Source organism: Gadus chalcogrammus, chromosome 18, assembly GCF_026213295.1.
Source record: "Gadus chalcogrammus isolate NIFS_2021 chromosome 18, NIFS_Gcha_1.0, whole genome shotgun sequence".
Taxonomy (NCBI): domain Eukaryota; kingdom Metazoa; phylum Chordata; class Actinopteri; order Gadiformes; family Gadidae; genus Gadus; species Gadus chalcogrammus.
The window spans coordinates 11,206,575-11,218,944 of record NC_079429.1 but is presented as its reverse complement, the minus strand read 5'-3'; the positions used below and the strand labels follow the sequence as shown (position 1 = coordinate 11,218,944).

The window sequence follows — 12,370 nt, the reverse complement described above, 5'->3', positions numbered from 1 at the left end:
AACTAAGTTCTTTTTTATAAACGCTTTACAGCATACAATATTATATCACACATGACTAAACCATTTTCTTTTAAAGACAGCGCTTAAACATATTTACAACAGAAATCGTCTGTCCATCTTTGACATGACGAAGAGATGGAGAGAATGATTGCACTTGAAAAAAATAGGACAAGAACATCAAGCATTCCCTTTAAACGTCCATATGCAGAGATGACTGAAATGTTGCATATTGTAATAAATCTACATTTTAAATATATTTCTGATACAAAACATTTGTGACGTTTGTAACAAACCCTTGATTACAATGTTAATTCTCAGGTCTCACCCTACTTAAATCACTGTGTTTTGTAGAAAACACACTGAAAATCCCCCCAAAATATATAGAATCACTTAATTCAGTGAGTAGGCAAGGCTCAAATCTACTCCATGTCTCTGAACTGGCATTTTGGGAAAAATCCCAACAACGTAAATTGGGCAGTATATGTGTCAACAAACACGAAGCAGCTTACACACTGCATTCCTATTCTGTTGACTGGGTTCCAGGTCTCAAGTGTGTCGAGTGCGATAATGTGAATTTTATAGATACGTATTTGTGTGTGGGATGCCCTCTGGTGGTCAGCTAAGTCATCAGAAAGCAGCTACATGGTATAAGAACAAGCAAAACGTAAAAAGGCCAACTGGGTCCCTTAAGCTTTAATAAAACAACACGTTGTAAGGGATCCAGGCCTATTTAAATATATGTTGTATATTTAAAGACTTAAATGTTATACTACCGATAAAAAATAAATGTACCGATTTCTATGGGTAGCTCAAGCAATTGAAATGGCTGATGATGAAGACTCCTCCATCTCCATCTAGTTAACCTAGTTCTGCCCTCACACCAGCTCCTGTATTCTCGCGATACTCTTTTGTCTTCTCTGGCCCCCTTTATTATATGCGAGGCTGTTTCGCCAGGGCTGCAGCTTTTCAGCCAATGGAAAAGGACGGTCCACTATGAAAAGAAACCCATTACTTTGCCAAGAGATGTTTTCATCCAAGTTCCTCTCCCATGTTGACCCCCTCGAGGCTCTCTCCCTCTGGGATACCCCTCTGTTATTGTTCTACCATCTCTCCCTCTCTCTGTGAAATTGAAATTAACGGTGAAATTGATATTAAATCCTGAAACTCTGAACATAAGTTCTTACGAAGGAAAGATTTGGCAGACACGTTCCTGTGAAAGTCTGTAATCCATCTTCTCTTTTTTCAAACTAAACGGAAGCACAACTATCCTCCCCGATGAACAGGTGCATATCACCAAACCAAACGAAGCACGGGGGAAATAAGCCCCGCCTCCCACAACTCGTCTCTCCATTCATAAATAAAAGCCGTTGAATCAAGTTCAGGCTGTGCTGCTGCTGGTGACGGAGGAGGAGAAGGGGCGGGAGCACTGGAACGTGGTTACCGTGGACACACCCTAGAACTCGTCGTCGGAGCTGAGCAGCAGGGTCTTTTCCGAGTCGCCGCGGGCGCCCGCGGTGCCGTGGCCACGCTGGACGGCGGGCGGGGCCCCTTGCTCCAGCGTGGACTGCTGTGTGTACTGCTGGTAGGCCGGGGAGAAGTTGTGGATGGCGTCCTGGACCATGTCGCCCGGGTTCATGGTCTCCTTCAGGCTGCTGGAGATGCTCTTCATGGGGGCAGAGCGGCCTGCGTGGGGGGAGGACACGGGTGAGTCAGAGAGATGGTATGATAATGACAGAGCAGTGACGTGAGGGACAAACGGAGGCAGAGGAAGAGGGAGAACGGGAGGATGAGCGACGGTATGGATTATGAAAAGTGTGCGGGGACGGACGGACGGACGGACGATAAAGATAGAGAAATCTTGGTACTAAAATGATAGCCAAAGTGATACAAATGTGTTATAAAATAGACATGATAATGAACAAAGAAAAGATGTTCAAAGGTCAGGGTAAAAGGACAAAACAGAGAGCAGTTCTTCAACCTACCAAACTGTCCGTACGAAGGAAGAGGTCCTTTATAACGCAGCGCAGAGACAAGAAAAGAGAGTGATACATAGAGGAAGAGCGGATGTAGAATTCAGCAAAGAAAATGTGATCCAAAGTGAACAGAAAAGACATGGGAGGAAATTTTTGAATGCATTTATGTATTCATAGTTTTGTAGCACGAGAAAAAGGGCCAGGATGACGGACGGCAAACATTTAAATGTTGTAATGTTTAAGAATACAATACCACATAGTGATGTTGCACAATACAACATTTATACCAATTCTTTCACCTATTTCTTATTATCACTACGCGTCACATTTGAGCTATTCATCTATTTATAAAAAACACTTAAATCAGGCGTTTTAAAAGGTGAATATTATTCCATCAGCTGGGAGTGTGATTAACCATTACAAGCCGGTATGAAAATCGGCCTCTTCTGACATCACATGTGGGCGTGTCCACCTCTATGTTTGACAGATGAGCAACGTTTGCTACAGTCCACAGGGTAGGCTGGTAGACTGAACTGTCCAGCACACATCCGGGTGGACACACCCAGTCGTGATGTCAGAAGAGGCCGATTTTCCAAAACGGCTTATTACGCCTTATCACACTCACACTGGGTGGTATAATAGGTCACCTTTAAAGTCTGCAGCCCGAGGCCCCACCCTCTGTTGTTTCAGGCCCCCTGGCGTCAGCCCTCGGTGTGTACCTCCCCCGCTCCCCTCACCTTGGGCGTCCAGCCCCTTGTCCATGTACACCGTGTAGGTGAAGGCGTGGCGCAGTGCCAGTGCCGCGAAGAACATCTCCACGCAGATGATGAAGTTCTGGTAGCCCGCGGCGACCGTGCCCTCACCGACCGTCACCGCGTCAGAGTTGATGCGGGGGATGGCCCCGCACTTCTCCAGGATGGCAAGCAGCAAGCCTGGGCAGAAGAACCATATCTTGGTTAACCAGACATGGAAATGGCTTGTATAGTATTCTTCTTGTATATTATTTCCCTGCATATTTTTTGCATTTTGCATTTTGTACTTTTGCATTTATACTTGTTTTTAACTCATATTCTATTTGTAAACATGGTGTTTGCAGCTGCTGGAAGTGCAATTTCCTGAGGGAACCTTCCAGAGGGATTAATAAAGTTCCTATCTATCTATCTAGCTCTTTATCTGCTTATACGTCATTCAGATGAATCCATGTATACATTCTATTGTATACGTGGATTATTCTAAAGAATAAACGGAACAGAGTGGAAGTAGCTTCAGGAAACCTGCAAGTATAAGAGGGTCACAAGACCACAACAACGTGTGTTCTAAACTCAACACAAGTGCTTAGTAGAGAATCACAAGACCACAACAAGTGCTAAAACCTCCAAGGGCACATTTTGTCCCTTTTAAACCTTACAATTTGAGGATACGCCTCAGGTTAATATTCCATTGATGAAAATACAAATCAATCAAGTCGTACATCAATCATGGCAATTGTCCTTTGTACAAACAAACTCAAGAGTGTGAGTGTGTTTGAGAGTGAGTGAGTGAGTGGGTGAGTGACTGAGTGTGTCCCCCTCACCCTGCCAGAAGGAGAGGAAGATGACGGACTTGACCATGAGGAACTTGAGCACGGGGCTGTAGGGGCTGAGCAGCTGGCGGGTGGCGAAGAAGAAGAGGAAGAGGGCGTACAGCGACAGGCTGACAGAGACGTTGTACACGATGCTCACGTACAGGTAGCCGCCGGCAACACTAGGGGTTGAGAGGCACAGAGACAGGTAGAGAGAGAGAGAGCGAGAGAGAGACAGAGAGACAAAGACAGATGGACAGCAAGGGAAAGAGTAAATAATATAAAATACAGAGTAAATGATGGGTTATGAGTTATAAGTACTTGATTAGGACATCAGCTATAGACTGACAGCGTCTATAGAGTAATCACATATTTGTTATATTAGGTTATCTCTTTATCGATTAGTGGTATACGTAAACGATGAACCTGACAATGTTGACTTTGTTGAGCTCTAAACGTGAAGGCGTCAGATATTCGGACATCTATAATGTTCCGATCAGGTGTCTTTAATCTACCGATGGTATGCGTATCCTGTGATGTGCATGCGACCCCGTCCTCTCTCACTTGAAGTCTCCGTCCTTGTACTTCCCGTAGGCCTGCAGCACCACGGTGACGGTGGCCATGAGGGGCTTCACCACGCAGAACTGCAGCGTGGCCTGCTTGCAGAAGCGCAGGAAGCCGATGGAGTAGGAGCGCCCCCGCAGGCAGCACGTCCCGTACACGCAGCTGGACCTGGTCGCCACGGGACACAACGCAGGGAGTTAACGGCCGTGCAGGGACTGAGTCCCAATCTGCTGTATGGAGGTCTGAGTGAGGGTCGTCACTGCCCCTCAAAGCCTCCCGAGAGGTCATAGGTCACGTCTGTGTGGTCGTACAAGTGTAAGTGTGAAGGCTGATTAACCCTTTACGCAATTCCACCCATTAGTGAACTTTGATTAAATGAATGGATAGGCCTGTGACAGGCCTGCGGCAGCCACAGATAGCTTACGTTTCTTTTTTGATTCATTGATTACAGGAAATGTCAACAACTATGACCAAAACTGCTTTTTAAATAAAAGGGCCTGACTTTGCTTTCATGTAGCGTCATCTTATGGTAGGACTTACTCGATGGGTTTTCCTCTGATCTCGGCCATGATGGCACTCTCTCCTCCCAGGTACTCGTAGCACAGACTCAGGAAGTTGTAAATCACAAACGCTGTGGAGAAAACACAAGAAGAAGGGTTCACGTCACTTTTGGTGGGAAAGAACGCCGAAAGGAATCACAAAAACGAATCTGAGAAAGGTGTCCAAATATATTTTTTCTAAATCTATAAAGAGTGATTATTTGTAAATAAAATAAGGACAATTTTTAAAAGAGTTTCTGTATATTTAAGCAATAACAATTTAAGAATCAAAAAAGACCAGTTCCTTCTTAAAACTTTCCCTCTTAAGTCTCCCACTGAATACAATTAAACGTATTTAAGTAAAAGCAGCAGAAACAAAATGGTTTTCACTCACTCTCAAATATTATTAGTATATAACATTTTCTATTCATCATGAAATTCTAAATATCCTCCCTTACTTTACAGGATCCGTTGACCCCTAACAATCTACCTGGAACACGTATTTAAAGATGGCCGACATGAGTCAAACTGACAGCCAGACAGCTGTTGCTGCTGGCAGAGAAGGCAAGCGGCTTCCTAGGGGCTGTGCAGAGCGCTGAATGTCAGCCCTAGCTCGCTGAAGCAGCTGGGAGCACTGTAGTGTCACTTTGCACTGTGTCAGTATATGCGTGTGCGTGTGTGCGTGCATGTGTGTTCTTATGCTTTCCCATATGAGCTAGTGAAGTAGACATCATACTTTAGCAACTCTGTTTCGACTTCAAGCTGACAGTACACACACTTATGCCCGTTGTTTCAGGCATCCTATCTGTGCGGTGCTTGTGTGTGTGTCTTGGGTAGGGAGGGGGCGCTGTGTCAGTTCCCCTGTGCCAAAGCACGTCTCAAGCTAGCTGCCGCCATAACAACCGCCCCGACTCCGCCCGTTGCAGTCTTATCTCCTTCACAACACCACCCCAGCCCACCCATCCACCCATCCGCCCTTCCTCCCAATGCCCTATCTGGGCGTCTTTCATTACGTGTCTCAGCCTTCGAGCTCCTTCACAAAAGAACCCAAGACTGGAATTCATGCCAGTTGAAATTCTTTACCACAACAAAACACACGAGAGGTTAACTGGCAAGAAAGAGTATTGCTGCCTCAAAGTCTGTCTCTCTGTGTGTGTGTGTCTCTCTCTCTCTCTCTCTCTCTGTCTCTGTGTGTCTCTCTCTCTGTCTCTGTGTGTCTCTCTCTCTGTCTCCGTGTGTGTGTGTGTGTGTGTGTGTGTGTGTGTGTGTGTGTGTGTGTGTGTGTGTGTGTGTGTGTGTGTGTGTGTGTGTGTGTGTGTGTGTGTGTGTGTGTGTGTGTGTGTGTGTGTGTGTGTGTGTGTGTGTGTGTGTGTGTTTCCTGGCTGTTTACCACAGCCAAGAGCTCACTCGTCCCCTCTGGGGCGTTGCCATAGTGATAACGTTTGGCTGGATGTACACTCTTGTCACACGGTTTGGTGGAGGGGATTGGTGGAGAGCCCATTATGTCGGCCAGCATGGCCGGTGATTTGAGCACGGGGGTGGAACCAGGACCACGATACGGTTGCTGTGCAACAAGCATTCCCGGCACAAAAATCACGATAATGGGAGGGTCGAGGAGAGAGGAGGGAAGAAGGGATGGGAGATAAAGAGGGAGGAGGGGAAGAGAAGACAAGAAGGAGAGAAGAGGCAGGGGAGGAGAGGAGAAGAGGAAGAGAAAAGAAGAAAAGAGGGGAAAGAAGAGGGGAGAGGAGAAAGGAGAGAGAAGAGAAAGGAGAATAAGGCCCCGTTTACACAAAGGGAAAACGCAGATGTTTCCAGGCGGTTTGGCCTCTCATTTACACGAAAACGCCGTTTTTATCACAGAAAACGATCATTTCTAAAAACTCCGGCCAAAGTGGAGATTTCTGAAAACGCCGGTTATGTGTTGTCGTGTCAACGGGGAGAAACTGGGTTTTAGGTTCTGAAGCGTCACATTATGCGCCAGGAAATGCTTAACGTCATATGAGCGCCCTGTTTACAGTTTGTTTGGCTTGATTCTGAGGATTCTGATTGGCTTGCATGGCTTTATCCTTCTCCCTACACTGCCGCCCATAGGTTTGGCATAGTTATAATGGCGCTCGACAGCGTATTTATGGGGTTTGATGTAAACAACAACTTTTTTGAACAATGTTCAAAAAAGTTGTGTGCACAATGTTATTTTTGAAACGGAGGGGGGGAAATATTTGTTTCTATAAATACCCTGCTATGTATAAACGTGGCCTAACTAGAGAGAATAGAGGGGAGAGGAGGAAAGAATGAGAGGGGTGAGATGGAGAGATAACATGAAGTGATGTCAGATCCCTGTGACTCAGTGAAACTGCTGAAAATGTGGAGCCGTGTATGTGAAGAGAGGAGGTGGATGACCGAGAAGAGATATCGGCTATCAGTCTCCGAGATAAAACACCAAATTAGAAACATCAGCAATAATTGCCCTCGATCTAGTCTAGGTGAACTTTGTTCTGAGGCCCTCAAAACACGATTCCGACCCCTTTCCACTAAAAACTGCTGAGCGGTGACAAACTTAACTATGGTTGCAATTATAACTGATTAAATAACCTCACAGTTTAGTGCTTGAATTTTTGTCGGTGGGGTTATACAGGAATATCGAATAGTCAGAAAAGGGGAAACTAATTGAAACTACTGCAGATATTAGATGGAAAATAAAATGAAAGATCCAGAAAACAAAAACAATGTTAAATCAAGAAGGTGAGTAGGGGAAAATACCTAAATGGGCTGCATTTCTACAGCTCTTTTCTAACCCGTGGCCACTCAAAGTCCTTTACAATATTGCCTAACATCCACCCATTCATGCACAAGTGTGTATGAGCCAACACACACACATGCCCGGGCCTACCCTCATAGCAGTCCCGCACAGTGTCAAAGTACACGTAGTACTGGTCGTTGGTGAAGAAGAGGAGGCTGAGCCAGGAGTCGAAGGCGTAGATGGGGACGATGAAGAGGATGCGCACGATGTGCCGTTGCTCATTGGGTGCGCGGTAGAAGCGCAGGTGCATGTAGATCTGGAGAGAGCGAGAGGGACCGGTGGTGGACGATTACAGGCACATTAGTCAAGGTTATCCCAAATATGATTCATTACAATAGGGAACAATTCTAAACGTTCCCAGGATCCTCATCCCTGAAGAGGAATGATGAAAGTGCTGGAAAGTTAAGAATGGGACACATTATGAAAGGGGGGTGTAGCGAGGGACGTTTGTTTCCGACTTTGTGTCCATGGAAAAATATAAATCAATAAAACTCAGTGATAGGTCTGTCTAATAACGAAACAGAGCTCATGTTGCAGACTGCAATTTTTTCAGGCCACGGCTATAACGGCAATACTCTGATATTACATAATGGAAGAAAACAGCTGATCCTGTCTAAATGAAGATTTGTCAATTTGTGTGATGAGGCCATTTTATTGACCTCAGTTTCAGAGCTTAAAGTTGCCGGTTGACAGAACAGCATGCGTGAGCCACGCATGACTCACAGATTGTCAGATTCCCTCTCATTATGGAAACATCTCAGCACTTTCCTGCGTCGCTTCCAGTCCGTACACGCAAACACCTGCTAGGCGTTGCCAAGTGACGCCGCAGCGCACTCCCTGTTTGCTCAGGCGTGCACATCTGTGTGCACAACGTTTTACTAGTGCATTTGTGTTCCACGTTTGGCATCAGATTGCCTGTCCTCTTCCCAATTTTGGAAAAATACACATTGACACCCACATTCTTCTGTGCACACAAATGAGTTAGGTTTATCCTGGCAGAATTTTTTTATTTCTCCATAGTTCCCTTCACCCCTAGATGCAGCTAGCTACCTCCTCAGAGCAAACATTGAACCTTTTGTTTTGTAACGGTTAGACCATGACACAACATCGATTTCTTGAATTACTAATATTCTGACAATTTAATAACGTATTGACCTATTCCAATATCATAGTGTATCCAGCAGTACTACTATGGGATAGCAGAGCTTATGGGGGAGATGGCAGAGAGCCTAGGTCATGAACCGAAAGCTGCAAAGGGCTTACACAAGGCCGAGGGGCTTTGCTGCTTCAATACGGAGATATTCAAAATCTATATTCTAAAAATTAGCGCAAGTAGATGACGTTTATAGAAGGGGATTTTAGTGTATCATCATAAGAGTATATCTATAGTGGCCAATCTACACAGTGTTGATTTGAAACATGTACAGACCATTTTTTCACAGTTTTGGCAATGTTTGTGTTTGCCAATCTTGTGGTTACAGATCCTAGCCTCCAGCAACACGATTGAAACAAATATGAAGCGAGAGAAAGGGAAACGCCCACTTCCCACTGAATTCAGCTCATCTATCAGTTTTTAAGGATTTTTAAGGGTTTTAGTAAAAATAATAATAATAATAACTTTTCCCTAAGGTTTAGGAAAAAGGTCCATTTGCAGCCAATGAAGATAATATTTTTTTGTGCCAGGCCTTTCAGCACAGGATTGCCCCACTATTCTGGGTAGCCTGCATCCTAGAGCTGGGTCTGGCGGGAGGCTGCAAACCTTAAATCTGATGGGTGAGAGTAATTCAAATATGATGTGCAGTGAGGGTGATGTAATGCATATAACGATTGGACCCGTACCTGGTGGCAGGTGATGATTAGGGCGGTCCAGACGAAGAAGCCGGAGATGGCCTGGGCCGCTGTGGTCATGAGGAAGGTGGGCTGGTCCGGGCTCAGAAGGGGAGACTCTGGGAACCAGGAGATGTTGGGTCCTGTGGGGGCCACAGTGACCCCCACGGGGGGCAGGGGCGGCACGCCCCGCCTTACAAGCCACGACATCTGAAGAGACGGGAGAGGCTGAGTTCTGAACCGTTCATAAAGCCGTGTTCAGTCACGTCAACTGCTTTTTTACAGCCCTTGATCACAGACTAAAAGATCTTCACAGGCCCTTTAAATGAACACGGGACCTTTCATATACTAAATGATGATGGTGGAGTTTGGGGATCGAACCTAGAAAATCAATATTTTACTACCTTGCACCAGGAGTGCAAAAAAACTGCATACTTTCAACCCTTATCAGCCAGCTCCACTTCATATCTGCAAACGATTCACCTCAAACCTGTTCTTCCATTCATTCATTCACATCCCGCTATTCAAACAAACAGACGAGATCGATGAGTCGCCGAGCCGTGTGCGGGAGAACAAAGTATACCTCATCTCTATGACAACAGATCCACCGCCTTGTCACCGAGGCGGAGACTCTCCACAAACAACGACACCGGAGGCTGACATCACCCTGATAACAGAAGAATGTCCGCCTCGCATTGGGAAACATTAACCAGGCCTATTGATTGAGAGTCAACCGCCACGTTGAGGCCGCCTCGTCGTCTGAAGGGAGATGGGGTGGGAGACAACCGGAATGTCTCATCTGGCCCCGAGTCAAGGATAGGGAGTCTGGGTTTGTGCTTGTGTCAGTGTGGTCTATCCTGCCTGAGGGCAAAGTCAACAGCATAGGTCAATAGTATGTCAAAGCTGACAAACATTCTCCCGATGGTCGATCTGACCACTCGGAGCTGAATATTACCATGAGGGGGCAGAGCATATGGGCCTGTCAGAATGTCAGGCTATATATGTGCAACGTTTGCTCAGTAGATGGTAAAGACCAGAGATGGACTCAGGGAAGCAGGCGAAGGAGTTATGATGTAACAAGCATCTTGTCAAGTTCTTCACTGACCTGGCTTAGAGCAGGGTAGGAAAAAAGTATTTATTTTATATATTTGTACATAAAATTGACATTTCACCAAAGAGAACAAGCCCTAGGCAGAGTCGGTCTTCAGCATCACTTGGACTCAAGCAAATGTCCAGAAAGGAACCAAAGTAAGAAAATAAGAAGAAGGAAGACGAGATCTACAATAGGGTATATTATGGCATGCACAGAGGAGACTAAAAGACACACACCAGAGTGTCATGACAACCTGGTGACCAAGGAACAAATAAGTCCAACATCTCTCCTTCACTGTAACCTCTACATCACTACATGTCTTTACTGCATCGTTAGTCAGTTCATTGATGCATAACACATACTCCCATTTAGGTTACCATGACTAATAGGTTAAGAGGTTAACTCATCAGTAGTAGTTTAATTATTAATATAACGTTATAACATGGGAGTAGGAAGTGGTCAGACAGGATTACATAGATTGGCAGGAGGTTTAGGCTCAGTGTGTGATGTATATACATTATGTTTGCAAACTGTGTGTGTGTGTGTGTGTGTGTGTGTGTGTGTGTGTGTGTGTGTGTGTGTGTGTGTGTGTGTGTGTGTGTGTGTAGGGGTCATTTGTATTGCTTTGCAATGTATCAGCAGATGAACACTGAAAATGGAGCCCAGGTTGAATGCAACACACACACACACACACACACACACACACACACACACACACACACACACACACACACACACACACACACACACAGTGACAATGACCATGTCAAAAAGAAGCTGTGTTGCATTTGAAAGGTCAAAAGATCAGTCCGTGGAGTGACAGAGGATAATGGTGGAGAGATAGATGAAGTACAGGTGGTGGTACTGGGGAGAGGGACACGAATACAACTATTAGGCCTACAGTAGTAACACAATCGGTGAGGTGAGCTGGGGTACGTTCATAGTGTCAAATAAAAGTGGTTGACGGTCGAACAGCGATCATCTGATTGGTTAGGAATACAAAAATAAAAAACACCCGAACATGAAGGCTGTCTGAACAATCTGCCAGCGTCGCTTTGACGTGTCATATCGTTCCGTTCATTTTAAGGCAGAGGTACATCATTTGAGTAGAAGTAGTCTTTTCACCAGAAATATAATTAAACACGATAGATTATACACTTGTATGCAAAATGTGATAGTAAAAAATATCTATTATACAAATAGGGCAACAAACGAATGACTCAACACAACAACAAATTAGTTACGCTCTCTGGAACCAATTAGTTAATGGCCAGTAATCAAATCAAAACCAACCGTTAGCCGACAAAGGATTTACTAGCCTCCAATATTTTAAAAAATAGGATTTAAACCCTGACATGCAAACAAAATCAGGTGAATACAACTCCTTCTAGAGGTTTCAGCCATGGTTTCAGCGGATCCGATCTGTTTTTGTTTAACTCACCCGTAACTGGTCAGCTAACGGGCTCCTGAGCCACCTCGCTCGGTCCAAACCCGGAGAATATAAACCACGCGACCTTAATTCCTCCTCCGAGCCATCACGTCCCGTCCTCTGAACTCGGCGAAAGCGAACTCCTCCGTCAACGTCTGCTTTTGTTCGCTCGAGTAATTCTAACTTTCTTCTGTACTCCGCCACTACTGTAAAATAAGTAGAGGACGCCGTGGAGTGATTCCCCTTTTGCAAATTATCCTTTTTTTTAACAAAAATCGTGCCGTTGTTCATTCGATTTAACCATTTTACACCTATCGTTTGGCGAGTTAACATACGAACGCAATCCCCTCGGATTACTGTAGACGAGTTGGAGAGCGCTCTGCCCACTCCGTAGGACTGACCGGCTCAGCCAATCACAGCCCTCTGCCATTATATACAAGCTCTGTGTACAAGGACTTGGGCAAACCTAATGCGCATGCGCTAGTCTATTTACATCTATCCCACCCGCTGACTGGGTCGAGGCCGGGCACATGGTAGGTCATTACTCGATTAATAACGGACATTGATTGAACTCATGGAAA

General features: G+C 45.3%; 1 protein-coding gene across 1 annotated transcript; it reads right to left on the bottom strand.

The window, feature by feature from the left end:
* Positions 1-280: 280 nt before the first annotated feature.
* On the bottom strand, positions 281-12,207 carry tmem184ba (transmembrane protein 184ba). The gene is made up of 8 exons (XM_056577159.1): positions 11,802-12,207; positions 9,280-9,477; positions 7,531-7,696; positions 4,639-4,729; positions 4,099-4,266; positions 3,547-3,716; positions 2,711-2,905; positions 281-1,683 (listed from the first exon to the last, which is right to left on the bottom strand). Exons 1-8 carry the CDS (start codon positions 12,120-12,122, stop codon positions 1,454-1,456), a joined length of 1,539 nt encoding a protein of 512 aa, XP_056433134.1. The 5' UTR covers positions 12,123-12,207; the 3' UTR covers positions 281-1,453.
* Between the last annotated feature and the right edge of the window lie 163 nt (positions 12,208-12,370).